This window comes from Dermacentor variabilis, chromosome 10 (genome assembly GCF_050947875.1).
Source record: "Dermacentor variabilis isolate Ectoservices chromosome 10, ASM5094787v1, whole genome shotgun sequence".
NCBI classification, from domain to species: Eukaryota; Metazoa; Arthropoda; class Arachnida; order Ixodida; family Ixodidae; genus Dermacentor; species Dermacentor variabilis.
In genome coordinates, this window is record NC_134577.1 from 12925650 (window position 1) to 12942002 (window position 16353).

General features: G+C 42.5%; 1 protein-coding gene across 2 annotated transcripts in view; it reads left to right on the forward strand.

The window, feature by feature from the left end:
* Nucleotides 1-16353, forward strand: part of LOC142559923 (nucleoporin NDC1-like) — a 59612-nt gene that overhangs the window by 4096 nt on the left and 39163 nt on the right. For both annotated transcript variants that reach the window (XM_075671619.1, XM_075671620.1), the window contains 3 exons: nt 6711-6806; nt 12806-12980; nt 15041-15164. In XM_075671619.1, the coding sequence (XP_075527734.1) occupies nt 6711-6806; nt 12806-12980; nt 15041-15164 (395 nt within the window). The remainder of the gene's footprint in view (nt 1-6710; nt 6807-12805; nt 12981-15040; nt 15165-16353) is intronic.

A 16353-nucleotide genomic window follows, 5' to 3' on the forward strand; every position in this document is an offset into this window, starting at 1 on the left:
CCGCTTCATCAGGTGCTTTGTAACATTCAGGAATGTGCAGTTAATCATCAAGCGTTTAACTTTCAGATGAAATAACTGCGTCACTTTATGCATTAGCTGGTGATAACCATATAGATTCATTCCAAAGGTGTCTCAGGCCCCCATTAGGTGCTGGCTGGTTGGTCCACTCATTTCCCTCAGTCAACGTTCAGAGTAAGCTGAATGTTGGCGAGTTAAAACCCAAGTGTTGCACAGGAAAAACTGAGGAGCAGAACGGTAGCATTAGCCCAGAATGCAACTGCACATGACTGCAGGAGAGAAAACCTGGCCACTCGGAAATGAGAACTGATGGTAGATAGACACACGCAGGAAGACCCAGCTTATGGAGCTGTTATGATCGACTTGTCAAGTGTGAGAGACATTGAGGCGACAAGATTATTTGCCTTGTCCCAGAAAAGGTTGCTACGATAAGCCTGGACATCGACCAGTCAAGTGTGAGAAGCGTTCAAGTGGGCGTCCCCATGACGACATAATTGCCCTCTTCTCCGAAACAGCATCACCCCTTTTATTCCCCGAGCTGACACAGAGGGAAGGACGAAGAGAAGAAAACACGAAGGGCAGGAGGTCATCGACGGCAGAACCTGACGAAATCATTAATACTTCCACAGGGTCCCCAAGAAAACATTGACGACCACAAGACCGCAAGGGGTTATTTAAGGCTGTCCTGGTTCCCAGGTTAATCAGAACCCCTCAAGATCCAAGAGTCACCGCCATGTACCAATGAAGTGAACACAATGTTTTCAACTTTTTTTTTCATCATCACAATGCCCAGCTTCGTTGTCGTTTCCTGATTCTTGCGGTGAAGGCCCACCTCAACCGGTCAAGATAGTATCAGAGCCAAGAGTTGAGAGTGTGACAAGTGTTTGAAAGTATTTTGCAAATTTAAATTATTGTGCCGCTTTCCAACCTGACCCCAAATTTAGGGGTATCCTATTGAAAAATTTAATAAAAGTCACATTGTTAGACATTAGTAACTGTAACGGGAAAAGTTACTGCAGAGGTTTCCCGATCGTTCCGTGAACAATTTGCCATAAGAAAGGGAGAGAATAAAAAATGCTAAGTGGAAGCCAATTTTCATCCAACATTGTCTGTTTCCCTCTGTTTAAACAGGTAAATGTCCTTGCAAAGCGGCATGAAGGGCAAAGGTCCATGCTGAGCCCTTCCCAAAGTGCTGCCCTACATGGCCACTTGTTTTGACTGCAGGCCGAAACACTCCTGCTTGTGTCAGTTAGACTCGTGCACAAAGTTGCACACAGAGTTTGTCTGCCATGGCGGCTGCCCTGTGGCTATGGTGTTCTGCTGTTGAGCATGAGGTCACTGTTTCGATCCTCGGCTGTGGTGACCCCATTATGATTGGGGCAGAATAGAAAAATTGTTCAGAAATAATCAACAATGATTGTCAATGTAAGTAAATAGCTTGAGCGAGCGGGCAAACAAATGAATGAGTGAACAAAATGTTTCTTTACTGCAGCTGCTTTGTGGGGGGAAGGCAGTGGGAAAAGAGGGCGGTCCATGCTGAGTACAAACAATCGGACGCCACAGAACTCACGTTTGATGGTCTCTTCCTGCCCCTGGAGAGAACATGCCCTTTCTCTTGACGCCTTTATTTTTATTCTTTATTCTTTATTCGGACATCCCCGCTTAGCCAGAAAGCGTTACAGCAGGGGGGATACAAGCAAGAAAAGAATACATCTTGATTCTCACTGCACATCTGTTCACATGACAGTCGATTCCACTGAGTGATAGTTTTTAAAAAAAAAAGAATTGGCATACAGGCCCGTCCTAGCCCGGTATTCTCTAATTTTGCACTGGTGGTCAGTGCGTGCTGATATATAGTTTGGTGGTTTTATGTACATTTCCCTATCAATTCCAATTTTGTTGTGATAGATTTCATACAGAAGCTTTAGCCGCAGCTTCTTTCGGCGAGATGACAGGGATTCCCAGTTGAGCTCTGTTTTCATTGCTGTGCAACTGTACTTCCTCCCGTACCTACCCGAGAACGAACCTGGCTGCTCTGTTTTGTATTTTTTCTAGTTTATTTATAAGACATATCTATGACGGGTCTCAAAGGGTACAAGCATATTCCAAAATAGGTCGTATACAAGTTAGCTATGCCGTGCTTCTAAGGTTAGGATTTGCGCATTTTAAATTTCTTTGAATGTAATTCAAAGCAACTGCCGCTTTGCCAACTACATAGTCCACGTGTGCCCGCCAAGAGCAGTCGCCTGACAGCATGATGCCCAAATATTTAGTCTTGGATTTATTACTTAATATATTTTTCATTGGACTGTAGCTGGCATCGATTACTTTTTTCTTCTTAGTGAACCGCACATGGACGCACTTACCGGTATTCAAATTCATTTTCCACTTTGAGCACCATTCGCAAATACGATCTAGGTCGGCCTGCAGTTTGAGAACATCATGTTCATTATAGATTTTTCTATACACAATACAGTCATCTGCGAAGAGCCGCATGTTAGTGTCAATACCTAAGTTAATGTTATTAATATATATAAGTCCGACCACAGACCATCAACTACTGACTGCTGATTGCTGCCGGCCACGAAAATGGACGAAAGAGGCAAAGAAAGATATTCACTTTAAAATGCATGTGTACTGATCTTAGGGTAGAAGTAAAAAAAAAAATGACGGTTTTGCCCAAAACACAAAACAGTGACGTTATAGTTGCCAAAATATAATGTGCAGTAAGTAAGTGTATGTTGGAGTGCACATTTGCAAATATGAGCAAATGGTCTATTTTCAAGAGCCTCCTTTCCTCATTTTAATGCTCCTGCTTGTCAGGGTAGTGTCAGCACAGTTGCTTGGAGTTGCTCTCTTGCACTCTTATGAGTGTCTTTGTGGCATAGTTGTTGGGCCTTGTTCTAAGTTGCATGTACCTCAGAGTTGTTTCGATAAAGCATTCTCGCCTTGCTAATACAAGCCAAAGTTTCTTCCCATTGCCACCAGTGAGCTATGCCCTGTGCTGCTTTCTACTCTGCAGTATGTTGAGTGTGATGTTACCTGGCCACAGCCAGTCTTTGAAGAAAGCAAGAGGACATTAGCACCACTCAGCAAACATCTGGAGAAGCTGATTGCTAGAAAGTAGACCAATGAAGACAAAGCAGACGCTGTCATTCATTTTCTTTACATGTAGAAGAAGAAAGGTAAAAGAGGCCCTCAAAGACTTTTCTATCTAATCATAGAATGGCCTCGCTATTAAAGGACATAATCTCATAAATCTCATGCTGCAATATTTTTTTGAATTCTTCAAGTATAAGTGGAGTTATTGCACCAATATGTGACTTTCGCTCTCTTTTAGTCTCCACTAGCACACTGGAAGCTACGCTGGGGAAGCCAAGGGGACAAAAACCAGGCCCAAAAATTGAGTGTCTCGGCAGTAAAAGGGCTCATTGTGGCACCCTGTGGTAGATGCGGCAGATTACTCTGCGCAGCACGACGCTGCTATCTCAAAGGCCATGTGCAGCAGATGCAGTTATGTGTAACAGTCTTGCGTAGACCATCAGTGCATAGATGAAATGATTTTGCTCCCTTTTTAAGATCACAGAACAATATATGTTTTCATTTATTTAACTCCAAATGAGCAATTATGTATTACTGAGAATTTTCTCGCGATCACAAAATCAACCAATAGCTTCGGTGGTGATGATGACACCATGGAAGCAAAAGCAAGTGATTATTGGCTGTTTTCGACATGAGATTGTAAATTCCCTGCTACATGCAGTGCAATAACATTTGGCTGAAATGAAATGTTCACAGGGGCCTCTTGTAAGATCTGCAGTCATCATAGTGGCAAAGTGGCCTCGGCATTGTGCTGCTAAACACGAAGGCGTGAGACCATATCCCGGCCATAGCGGTGGCATTTCGATCGGGGTGAAATGAAAACATGCCCATGTACTATGCACTGGATGCACGTTAAAGAACTCCAGGTGGTCCAAATTAAACCAGAGTCCCCCGCTACAGCATGCCTTTGTTTTAATTAATCTAGAGTCGCAGCTTACGGCGTGCCATGTCATTGTTTTGGCACTTAAACCCTAGAATTTCATTTCTTGTACAGATCGGCAACCAATGTTTCCTTACTCAGTTTAAAAGATGTTTCAAGGCCCCTTTAATTTAGGATCGCCTTCACAGCTGGGAAGGCGACATGCTAGAACAGAAAGATGGCGCGGACGCCAGCTCTATCTAGTACACAGATGTTGAGCATTTGCTAGCCAATCATGGCAGCTGTGGGTGGGATAGTGCTCTTCAGCATCGGTATTATCTACTGCATTGGCAGAGTGGTTGAGAGGTAGAATACTGGACTGCCGGTCTATAACTTCTGATAATTACGTTTCAAAGCAAATTAGGGCTCTGATGCAGGCTGCGTTGCTGGCTGTTATTTGATTGAATTTGATGCTGACTGTGCTGCCACACCTCCAGTCTTCATCACCGCTGCCACATGAAAATCCTGAAACTCTCCTTAACACCTTCGCTGTAAAAGCTCCAGCTGGTCTAACATTGATGCGAAAACATCAAATGGCTCATTGAGCGAATAAGCCAGCGTCCGGCGTTTGCAGTAGCCTAAATTCCCATTACCTGCGATACTACGGCACGAGTGCACCTTAACGGAGCAGAGTGAGCAAAACGACACCAGTGTGCCAGGTGTTGCATGAGGGGAGAGCGCATCACCGCGACACTACATCGCCCTCGCTCTTGCACTCAGAAATCTGTGTTATCGGCTCGTTCCTTGTCTGCACAAGCTCTCGCCTGCATTCTAATTGTGCCTTAGTTCAGGTCATATCAAAATGTGCCAAGCGTCTCAACGCGCTTGCTTGCTTGCGAGGAGTTCCTAACTAGAGGGACCCCTCAACGGTGCACTGTTGGACATTAATGCTTTCGTATACACAACTCGTAAGAAGTGCTTAGGTTTTTTAAAACCTCTCTACCTTTCCCCTCTGATAGGAAGACTGGCTTTGTTATATAAAACCTGATATTCTTTTGCATATTTTATTCAGTTTTGCAAGTGGGGCTGAATGAAGATATGCATAGATAAAAAGCAGGTGATTTTGAAAGTCAAATGAAAAGCCTCATGATTGTTTTTATACTGAAATTTGATGTTGGCACATGTACTTGTCTATCTTTCTCGGGTGACCGCTTTTTCACCGGCTAACAAAAGTTAAACATTATCGCTCAGTGCAGGATGCGCACGCATGTATTGGAAGTTTCTTGAATGTTATTGATGGTTCTATCCATTGTCTCTTGTCACCGAACCTTGCGTAATCTAATTACATGCACGGCGTGAATTGTGTAGTACTTTCTGGGAGACGTGCGGGCACATGCGATTATTCCGGTACCTTTGATGACCCATGCATAAAAAAAAAACCGATGTGCTTGCACTGCAGATCAGATTTCGTCGATCGCCAACTGTGTTCTCTGCTATTGTGCTTTGAGTGTAGCTTGCTTTTGTGTACACAGGTTCGCCCAGTAAAAAGTTAGTTTCGTCATTCACAGTTTTGCGATTGTTCTCTTCATTGTCACTATAATGTGACATCTGATGGAAGTGCAAGGTAAGCGTGTTGGCTTTTTACATGTCATCGTGGAGCAACAGCTGGGTGACCATGTTTGGGTTCGGACCACAATATGCCGATGAGGTCTTAGTGAGAAACTTCTGCAACACTACTTCAGACTGTACAAAATAATCCGACGAATTGTTGCACTGGACTATGAGGTCGTGCCAGGTACCACTTGTCCATGTGGTGCAGTGTGGTCCAATTGTCCATGTTGGGCAGGTTAAGCCGTTCTACCAGTGCTGAAAAAATTTGGAACTCTATGTCGTTGTTACTTTTTCTTTGTTAAGCATGCTTTTGTTTTTTGTTTTTTTATCTCCTGTTATGTTTGTAGCATCAGGACGATGCTTTTTAAGAGGGGGACATTGACATGCGTACATTGTTTATCTTTCTCAGGTCACCGCTTTTTTTTCACTGGCCAGCAAAGGTTAGATGTTTATCGCTCAGTGAAGGATGTACATGCATGTATCGACTACAACGTGACACTACAGTGTGACAATATCTTATGCCAATGTGAAAGACCCTAAGTGCTGCAACTCTTTTTCTTTCTCTTAACGAGTTGGGGGCTGTAGGGTGTAGGACGTGAGTGGTCAGTCAGTTCTTAAATACCTTCTGACGCACTGCGACTGTCCTAGAGAAATTGACCAATTTGCTGAAGAACATTCTGTCACGTCAATAAGATTGTGCGGTTTTCTCTTTCTTTATTTGTTTTTTTCTTTCCTTCCTTCCTTTTTGCTCTTATTTTGGTAATGCTACAGGTAACAGTGTGTTTTTATCTTGATATAAATATTTGAAATGGAGTAGGTAAATAATTTGAGGGGGTCAGCAAGCCAGATGGAGGCAAATAGACAGCCACATTCGGCCTTCGAGCTGTAACTTGCCATAGACCATGATTTTGTATAGATGCCTTTTCTGATGCTAATGCCGTTTCTGATGCTAATGCCTTTTCGGTGCTTCTTGCATTTGTGAGTGGTCAGAGCGTCAATTGGACCAGCCACGCATGCAAAAAGGCTTTAGCTCTAATCTAAGAAATGCTGATGCAAGTGTTGGTAGTTGTACTCGTGAACTGTTTCTTGTGATGTCCATGATGTTCATCTGTCTGTGCAGGTTGGCTGACATCATTTACAAACTCACCATGGTACCACATTTGCTTGCTTGGTGCGGTCTTCATTCTAGCTATGTATCACGTCACCTGCGTGAATGGTAAGCCCCCACATTGACCACTGCTCATGTAGTGCTGTCAGGAGCATGATTTCAAGCCCAGTTACAGTGGATCTAAGAATACGTTGAAATGGATGCTAGCAGTCTGTCAGTTCCATTGAGTTTCTGAATATCAGATGGAAATCTGCTGTTGGTGTCTCTGCGCACAGCCAGCGCAGTGGTTCATCGAGTATAGGAATGATGGGTAATACATAGATCTGTGTGAGCATCTACCTCTTGTCATCAAACAATGCTCAATCTCGCTGTGTGGCAAATATTAGCTTAATTGAATTTACATATTCTACCACCGTGCCACTTTCAACATGTTCCATATAAAAGGAGCTGTCTGAATTAAAGAGTTTGTCACCCATGGTGATTGTTAATGTGAATACATCTAGATATAGCGAAATGCATGCTACAAAGGGACAACACTTATTTAAGCCTGGAACTAACACCATTGGGTGAATTAGTTCCAGCAAAACACTAATTTACTCTAAAGCATAAGACACAGCTGAACTGCATGCAGTGAACAATATAAGTCACACTGTATCCAACTTAAGAACCTGTAGTGTTGCGTCTAAAACCCAGACAAAAGAAGGAACACTGTCACATACACGGAGCATAAACCAGTTCGCCCTTGGTGTGTGCCACCGTGTTCCTTCTTTTGTCCGTCTTTTACATGCAGCACTACACCTTCATGATGGAAAACCAACAAGCCCAATTGGAAACCTTATTAAGGTGCCGAAATCATTGGAGGGACCCTGAAACAATTTTGATGTTTGTGCTGGTATGTCACACTGAGCTGTTTGGGTTGGATGTCAAACTGAGCTGGCAGTGTAGCACTTGTGATAATCGAGGGTCGAATTTAAGTGCTCTGCATAAACCGTGTAATTTATTATTAGGTTTTAATCTGCATTGCTACAGGTTGCAGTGGTGCTGCTTCCTGCATTTTCCCCAGCTTTTTCCCATTCTATATAGAATGGGTAAGTGATGCGATATTATTAGGCGAGTGACCCGATTTGCTTCAGATGTAATGTCATTGGGTGTACTTCTAGCATGCTGCTCCAGTAAGCTTATTTTTGATGCATATGTATACATAGTAATCTCTTACCCTATGAAAACAATAACACAAGTGCAAGAAATATAGACTTTTCTGCGAATCGATGGCACATTTTCACCTGAAAATTCATTGTTTGCTGCAGTGGTTGTCTACTTGTGAAGGCATGCGCATGTGGAAAAGAAGGCAATACAGGGTTTATTCTGAAAAGCTGGGCTCTTGGTAAGCTTTTGTAACATTGCACGGATCAAAGACAAGGATGGGAAAAGATGCAACAAGAATTAACAATAGTCAGTAGCAACAGTTGATGGTGGGACACAGAGGGGTTGTTGTCTTCTTCTTGTGGCAGAGACAGGAATAATACTATCAGCACTGTACTTTCCAATCAAGCAGCAGTTGTATTTTTGCACTACTTGTCAGGCTGATGAGAATAACTGCATTGAAAAGAAATGCAGAAAACACTTGCTTCAAACCAACTGGAAGTAGACAAGGAGGTGGGACATAGCCATGGCTGCAAGGAATACAAGTTGAACGAATACAAGCCGCTGCTTGAGAGGAAGGTAGCATTTAATTACTTGTAAGTTGTATAGTAGTGCAGCAGCATAAAATTGCCCTTTAACAATACCTTTAAGCCCTTTAAAATCTTTTTAAACAATGACATACTTCCATCATTCCCAGAGTAGTTGAATGATTTCTGTGGCACATTCCCCTCTAGTAACACAATATGGAAATATATACTGTGTGGCTGAAGGTGCCACAGAGAATCATTGGAACATGCGCAAAGGTTGTGGAACGTCATCTTTGTCTGCAGCTCATATCAGCAGGGGGCGTATTCTGCAAGTGGACGTGTCCATTTCGTCTGCTGGTGAAGTGCTGATTGGCTGAAGCTGCCTGTCTCCGTACCCCAGCCCAGACTATTAGAACTGTAGCAGCAAACAGAATGGGCATGTCCACTAAGTATATATTTACAGAATTCATTCCCAACCCCGCCTCCCCCACAACCCCCCACTTACCAACCCACCCACCCACTTACCCACCCATCTGTGCGTCTTATGTATTGTGCATCTCGTGTGCAAAGGTTCCATTTTGAAAACACTGATGTTGTTTTAAAGGAGTACTGACTCAATTTTTTAGTGGAGATAACACGTGCAATCGATTTATGTGGGCACACACACATCGTCTGCAACACATATCAATGCCGAATGTAGCTTAGAGCATATTTAAAATAAATTTGAAAGTATGTGCACAGAGCCAACCGCAAAACGCAGCATCTTGCGACATCGACATCAAGGAAGAATTGTAAACAACCGAGAAAACACTACGTCACGAATTTTCGTTGCCTGCCATGCTGCTTGCATGTCCTCGTCTCAGTTGTTGCTTGTAGTGGAACGCTCTCCGTGTCGCTGCAATTGGGTAATTAAGCGTAAGTTTTTGTTGTGTTAAATACCATGCAGGCCACAACATTCGATGCTGATTTGTCATGTCTTACCATTGAACGTGGCCAATGCAGGGGTCTTGAGGTTCATCCTCACTGTAGCTGGCCACAATATTCGAATTGCTGATTTCTAGTGGGTGGAATCGAAAGCGATTGGACATGTCTAATATGGCGGCAACTTCCACCTTCAGGAAATTGTCGCCACTGGACGACATAAACGAGAACAATGATGGTGGCGGCGGGGACATTGCAAAGCACGTGCAGCCATAGCAGACGTTCATACTAGCAACATGAAGCTCGCACACCAGCGTGCTTGCTGGCATGTGCATCAGAGCATACATCAGTTTTTTCCGATCGCATGCCCATCTGTGTTTACATTCCATCTCTGGCCCATGTTGTTGCTCTCTGAAACTGAAACTGGGACTGGTCGTTGCAAACGAGACTTCAGATAATTACCAGTCGTGCTCTGAAGTAAATGAGGTTTCGTGCTGTGATTAATACGTCATCATCTACGTATTAAAGCAGAAATAAAAGCAGAGAAATGTTTTGTGTCAGTACTCCTCTGAAATTTATTTCAAAAAATTGATGGCTTGCTGGAGAGCATGAAATATCATAATGTCAGGGAGGTAACAGTGCTTGAGGGCTAGTGCTAACAGTCCTCAGAATTAATCTTTTGATATTGTAAATGCAGGTAATTTAATTTTCTAATGTTCTTTTTGTAATTCGTTAGCTCTGGCTTTACATTAGTCACCTGAATGTAATGCCTTTTATGTGAATGTCTCAATTTTGTTTGCAATCAACCTTTGCATGTGATTGCTGCTGCATGGTTGTCTAGCTAATAATGACAGTGCTGTCGACTCTCTCAAGTTTGTGCTGCTACATTTTGTAAGGAAACAATTTGAGTGGAGCGAAGTTTGGTGACATGTTGGTTCAGCTTCTGCAAAACTTGATTGCAAGGGATGCAACTCTTGATGCACCCATCAGCAGTCTTGCCTTTGAATCAATGTGTGTGCTATGAAAACGTTTTTTTTTTAGAATGACTAAGAAGTCACTTACTACAGGAAGTAAAAATGGCAGCTAAAATTTCTAAGGGCAGATGGAGTCATATAAAGCCAACATACAATGAAGCTAAGGAAAGCATGGAAGAAATTGGCTGATTTCCTCTTATTGAACTGTGCAATTGATTATGGATGAGGGATGAATTTTCTACAGTTTCATAGGAAAGTCTACATACTATACGACACCTGCTGGTAATCACTATCCCACGTTTGCCACCATGGTCACAAGTGGGCTGGCTAACACTTGCAGAGCTAGGTGAAACATACATGTACATTACGATGAGCAAAACGTGAACAAGGTGAATGCAGGAGCCAACGTTTCGACAAGTGGACTTGTCTTCTTCAAGGCCTTGAAGAAGACAAGTCCACTTGTCGAAACGTTGGCTCCTGCATTCACCTTGTTCACGTTTTGCTCATCGTCTTGAATTGCCATCTCCCGCATTCCCCGTCTTTTCTATACATGTACATTAGATACATTAGAATGTGGTAGGAGAGACAGCCATCACTATAGTTCAGTTGATAAAGCAGTACACTCATAATGCAGAATTTGTGGGTTTGGTTACCACCCCTTGCAAAGTTATCTGTTCTTCCATGTTTATGTCTACTCTTCTTTATTAAAGATTTTAAGGAGCAGGCACTGCTCGCAGCAATAAAAATTGTTTGAGCTGACGGTGCTAGTTGCCTATGAGTTGGGGAGTATTATGGAACGACATTGTCTGGCTAGATCTGGAGCTTTCCTTCAGCCCTAGCCTCCCCAACCATAGTACTCCCAAGCCATAGTGCTTGTAATCGCAGCTGTGTTGGATTCGAACGAATGAGGCAACCAGCGGTGTCAGCCCTCAGGATGCTTGTTGCTGTGGGTGACAAGCAACACTTGCAGAGGTAAAGTACATTCTGTAATAAATAGGTTTGCCTCATGGCACGGGATAGTCGGGCAACGTGGCCACTCACTGTTTGCAGCAGGTATCCATTAGGTCATTGGTCAGATTCGAGGTTGGGATGCCAGAGAGATGCTCTCCCTCTGGTAATGCTTTTTTATACCTTTTTACCTTTGCGGGAAGGCTGTCCTTCTTGTGCATTGAATACCTTTCCCTTTCTCATGAGCCTGGGGGAGGGGAAGGGTGCAGCTGTAGTGCACCTCTCCCATGCCTGCACTGGCTCTCGACGTGTACACAACGTGCTAGTGTGGCAACGTGAGTGCGTGGGAGGAAATGGGCACGTGTGCTCCTCATAAAATATTAGATTAATTATACAGTTCAATAAAAAAAAAGAGAGAGAAATGCTTAAATTTTTATAGTTTTCCCTGGCTTCATTCTGTAGACCTCATATGGTTGATATTAAAAATCAAATGCTTCTGTTGTGTTGTCGCTCAAGTTTGGTGGAATCTTACAGTAATGTTATGTGTGACTGGTTCCTACCATGCTTCGACTCAGTTTTCAGTTGTGCAGAGCCCTCTCCACATTGGAGCCTGAAAAACAATGCCTCAGCTAAAGATTCAGCTGCTGTAGAGCAGTTGGAGGAACCACGTGATCTGAGTTCTGTTGGATTTCGATCTTACTTCAAGCTTGTAGGGAAAAGCACCTTTGTGGGCTCTAAGCTTGAGCATGGGGCTCTGAATGAACCGGCCTAGTGTGCTCCGAGCTTCATGGCTGAGCGTGCTGCCAAGATTTTGACAAAAGATTTGTAAAAGAAGACGCGGGACAGACAAGGTAATGTGTAAATTGACAACTGGTTTATTTTTTTTCCACTGTGCACCTTATGTACAGAACTTGAAAAGACAATAACAGAAAACAGGGCCCCAAGAAAGGAGACAACAGATTAAAACCACACAGCTCACCAATCACATACCCCGGAAATTTAGCTGCGCACTGTGTGGCATGCATGTGTGAACCGTGCTTCCATGACATGAAGGACCAGACAGAAAAAGAGACAAATGAAGTATTTCAAATGCATATCAGCGTGGATGTGTCAACATCCCTTCGATTGCTCTATTAAAGAAAAATAGAATTTTTGAAAGTTGCAAATGCACAAAGAAAACAGAGAAATGTGTCTGACTTGGTAAGTGGCTTGATAAGTTCATGGTAAGTGAGCCGTGTGGTTTTAATCTGTTGTTCCCTTTCTTTTTTTTTTTTGGGGGGGGGGGGTTGTTTTCGAATTCTGTACATAAGGCGCATGCCTGAAGAAAAATAAATCAGTTCACACATCACCTTGTCTGTTTGTCTTGTGTATTCTTTTACCAGTCTTTCATCAAAAACATGGCAGTGTGTTCAGCCATGAAGGCACACTAACCAGCCTCTGTCGAAGGTTTACTAGTGATACAAGTGCTCACTTTTGACCAGCCGAACGTAAACAGCATTGCGAGAGTGTTCCGAGTTTCCAAGCACAGCTAATTTTTATCTTCCTATAGTGAAACAACACTTTGCACATCTGTAAAGCAGCGTGACCTCTGCAGTGGTTCCTGTGGTACATGTGACACGCCTGGCACAAGTGGTCCACTTTGGGCACCCACGTAGCCAAGGTCATGCCATGTTGCGAGCACTTGCTGGGGCTGTCTTTGTCCGTGCACTACTGGGCATCTCGAGCAGCCCGTATGCCCATCTGGACGTGCTCTGCACCCCATCGTCGGAGTGAGTCTTTTTATTTGAATTTCTTGAAACTCTTGCAGGATAAAGTCAGTGTATGCAGCGCACAGTCCAGCTGATAGCGAAACGTTTTAACCCTCAAAAAGCCCAATGTATCTTATTGAGTTTGACAAATTTGACACTTCAAAATGCTGATTTAGGCGTGAGAACCATAGATCAAGAGCCATAGTAGTGATTTTTACATGTTGGAGGGAACTTTCAATTGTGGCAAGCTTAGGAAATTAATTTATAACTGAAGCAGCATTTCATTGTTCTCCATGGCCATAAGTAAGTGATCTAAAACTGTTCTAAATTTTCTTTATGCGGAATGGTGCTTGGGCTTTCTTCGGTTAATTATGGAACAGTGGTGGCAGATACTATTGCCAGCGGGTGTCATCATTCATATAGCATTTCACAGGCTTCAGCTAATTTATCTGGTTGTGGTGCTGGGTTCATTACCTTCGAAAACAGTCATTAAAGCAAACCATAAATCAGGCAAGACCAAGATGTTATCTTTTATAGTCCTTGGCATTTGCTTTGATTGAAAAAAGTGAATTTAATAACACCTAGAAGAAAAATTTTCTAAACTTTCTCTTGCACCCATAATGTGGCAGCAGTGTGGTGCCTCAGACATAAGTAAGAGCTCTGGAGTTGAATTTTGTGTTTTTTTTTTGTATGACCAATCTTAAAAATTTTCTTGATCAAAAAGCATCCAGCCTCAGCTAGTTGCTATACCACAGTGAATGATATCGCACTGTTAGCAGTTTTTCAAGCACATTTTGCTGACTTTTACCGTATTTACTATATTGTAACGCACACATTTTTCAAGGAAAAGTGTACTAAAAGATGGCATGCATCTTAGGTTTGAGTACGAAACAAAAACTATAATAGGGGCAAGCTGTTGTCATTGGCATTAAAATTTTCTGTAATCCAATCCAATCCATATGTTGCTGCAGCTGTAGGAGCTTGGGTAAAATTATGCATGCCTCGTGTAAGTTTGTTAGGATATAGTATATATTCTGAACACTATAATTAAGCTGCCATGGTTTGCAAGGCCACTTAGGAAATGGGGTATCTAACATTTTTGCAGCGTCACTAAAAATGCGATGTTCAGGACAGTTATTGATTGATAAGGAGGCTTCTGTCAGTAATGGTGGTCTACGCTTGATCTACTGTAGCTTGGATACAATAAAGTTTCTATTACTGCTCATCATGAAAAACTGCTGAGTGAACAGTCAAGGGCATTTTATTTATTATTTATTCAGTTATGGAAACCACCTTGCTTGCAACGTCAGATGCATGCCGCAATTGAGGGCACATTACAAATGAATAAATATGGTACTTATAGTAGATTCTCACTAAACAAAGTTTCACTTGATGCAACAAGTGCCTCTAAGTTTTCTCGGTAATGCCAAACACTTTCGTTAATTGGGCCCAAAATTTGCATATCTGTGTAAATGGAACCACAGAACATGTTCCGACACTCGAACAAACAGAACTGGCAACACAAGCATGAAGCTTTTTTTTTTTCAGTAAGATCCAGTATGGGAAATTTTCTTTCAATACCCCTGCTTTTTTATGTAGAAAGCCATCTGTAAAGAGTGACAGTAAGGACTCTTGCAAGCAAGCATTGTCATACGTTTAATGCAAAGCGAGTAGTAGTAGCAGAACAAATTTAGTGAATGCTGTGCAATAGCACTTGCAATTTTCCCCCCCTTTTTTTTTGTAAGAAGCCTGCACTACTTGAAATGTATGGTGACGTGTAGACATCCTGTTGCAGTGAGGTGCAGGTGAATCGAATGGACCTAATGTTACCATGCCGCCGAAACGTGCTCAAGTGTGGAAGGTTGGACGAGTGGATAATTTGTAATGAAAATTTCAAACAGTGTGGAAAATGAGTATGTGAGAAACACGAGGGGTGTGCCTTGTTTGTGTTTGCTTGTCTCCTCTTTAGGGCCCACGTAATATCGGTCAATGTGCGTTTCACCAAAGCCCGTTGTTTGTAGCAGTTGCAGGCAAGACAACACGATGAGATGGCCCTAGGCTCAGAGGTTGTGCTTGTGCAGGGGTGAATACTGCATGAGTGAGGCGTACGTGTTTCTGGTGCTGCATGGAGCATTCACCTCTGTCAGCCTGCACTTGACCCAGTTGGCTGCGAAAGGGTCCTGCCTTGCCTTCCCTCCAATACAGGTTGGTGCTCTTCCTCTCTTCCCTGTCCCATGTGCTTTAAATGACACAAGCCAAAGTTTTTAAGGGCACAGCAGTAGAGATCAAGTTATTTTTTGTACCGATGTGCTTATAGAAGGCCTCGTGATGATTGTTGTGATGAATCAATGGAACGGCTTAAACATACTTGGGTCTCACACGAAATTCTAATGAGCATGTCTTCCTGCAGTAAATTTTTAACAAGAAAGTAAATCAGTATTTTTAGGGCACATGTTTCAGTTGCAGAATTGAAGCTGCTGGTTAGAGCATGAGACACATATACTTAGCAGAAGTCCATTCACTTTGACAGCTAAAATAGCCCTATCAAGTGCCAGTTAATTCTGTTGAATTGAAATTTAGTTTTTATGAATTCCTTACACCTTCAGCTTTAAAAACATATGTCATAATTCTGTGACTGTCTGTTTGGTGGCCTACAGCATTCAAATACGGTAATATTATACGCAGTTCTGCAGACAACGCTGCGGAAGCTATATAGTAGAGTGGTCCTAGAAGTCTCACTCGGCACGCTTTGCAGTACAGTTGCTCTTGATATGCAACACCTTAAGAAGCAAGTTCATGTCAATTTACACAGTACTTGCGTGTCTTTGTGCTTTCAGTCTGTGGCCTACTACGTTAGCCGCGAGTGCAAATTGTGTGCTGTGGCTGCTGTTTATAGAAACATGTCACTACACTTGTTTGGTGGCAGGTCGGTTCAGATCTTGGATGCCTTTCATGTAATGAATATGTCATTTTGAGGTATAATTGTAGGAGAGTAAATTTTACATCAGATTAGATGACGTGGGCCTATATCTTTTATATATTATGCACTATTTTTTAGCTGCAGATGTCTTAGTTTTCTTAGATGTTTTTCTTGTCTTAGCTGTTTTAGCCTGCTATGTCAGAAACAGAGCATAGTTCAGAGTTTACCTGAAATTGTTGCACTGTTTACTTCAGCTTTCCATAACCTCTCCAAATTGTTGGTATAATTCAGAGTAGTGCATATTATATCAATTTTGTCTATTTTGTGGTCTCAACAGATGCAGTTTACAAGATTGCAATGTAGACTTTTCTTGCGGCCTTGTAAACCTGGTGCTTTGATCTTCTTTATTTCTTTTTTATGATTTTCAGTGATTCTTGTGCGAAAATTGATAGCCCAAATAGAAAATCTCGCCAT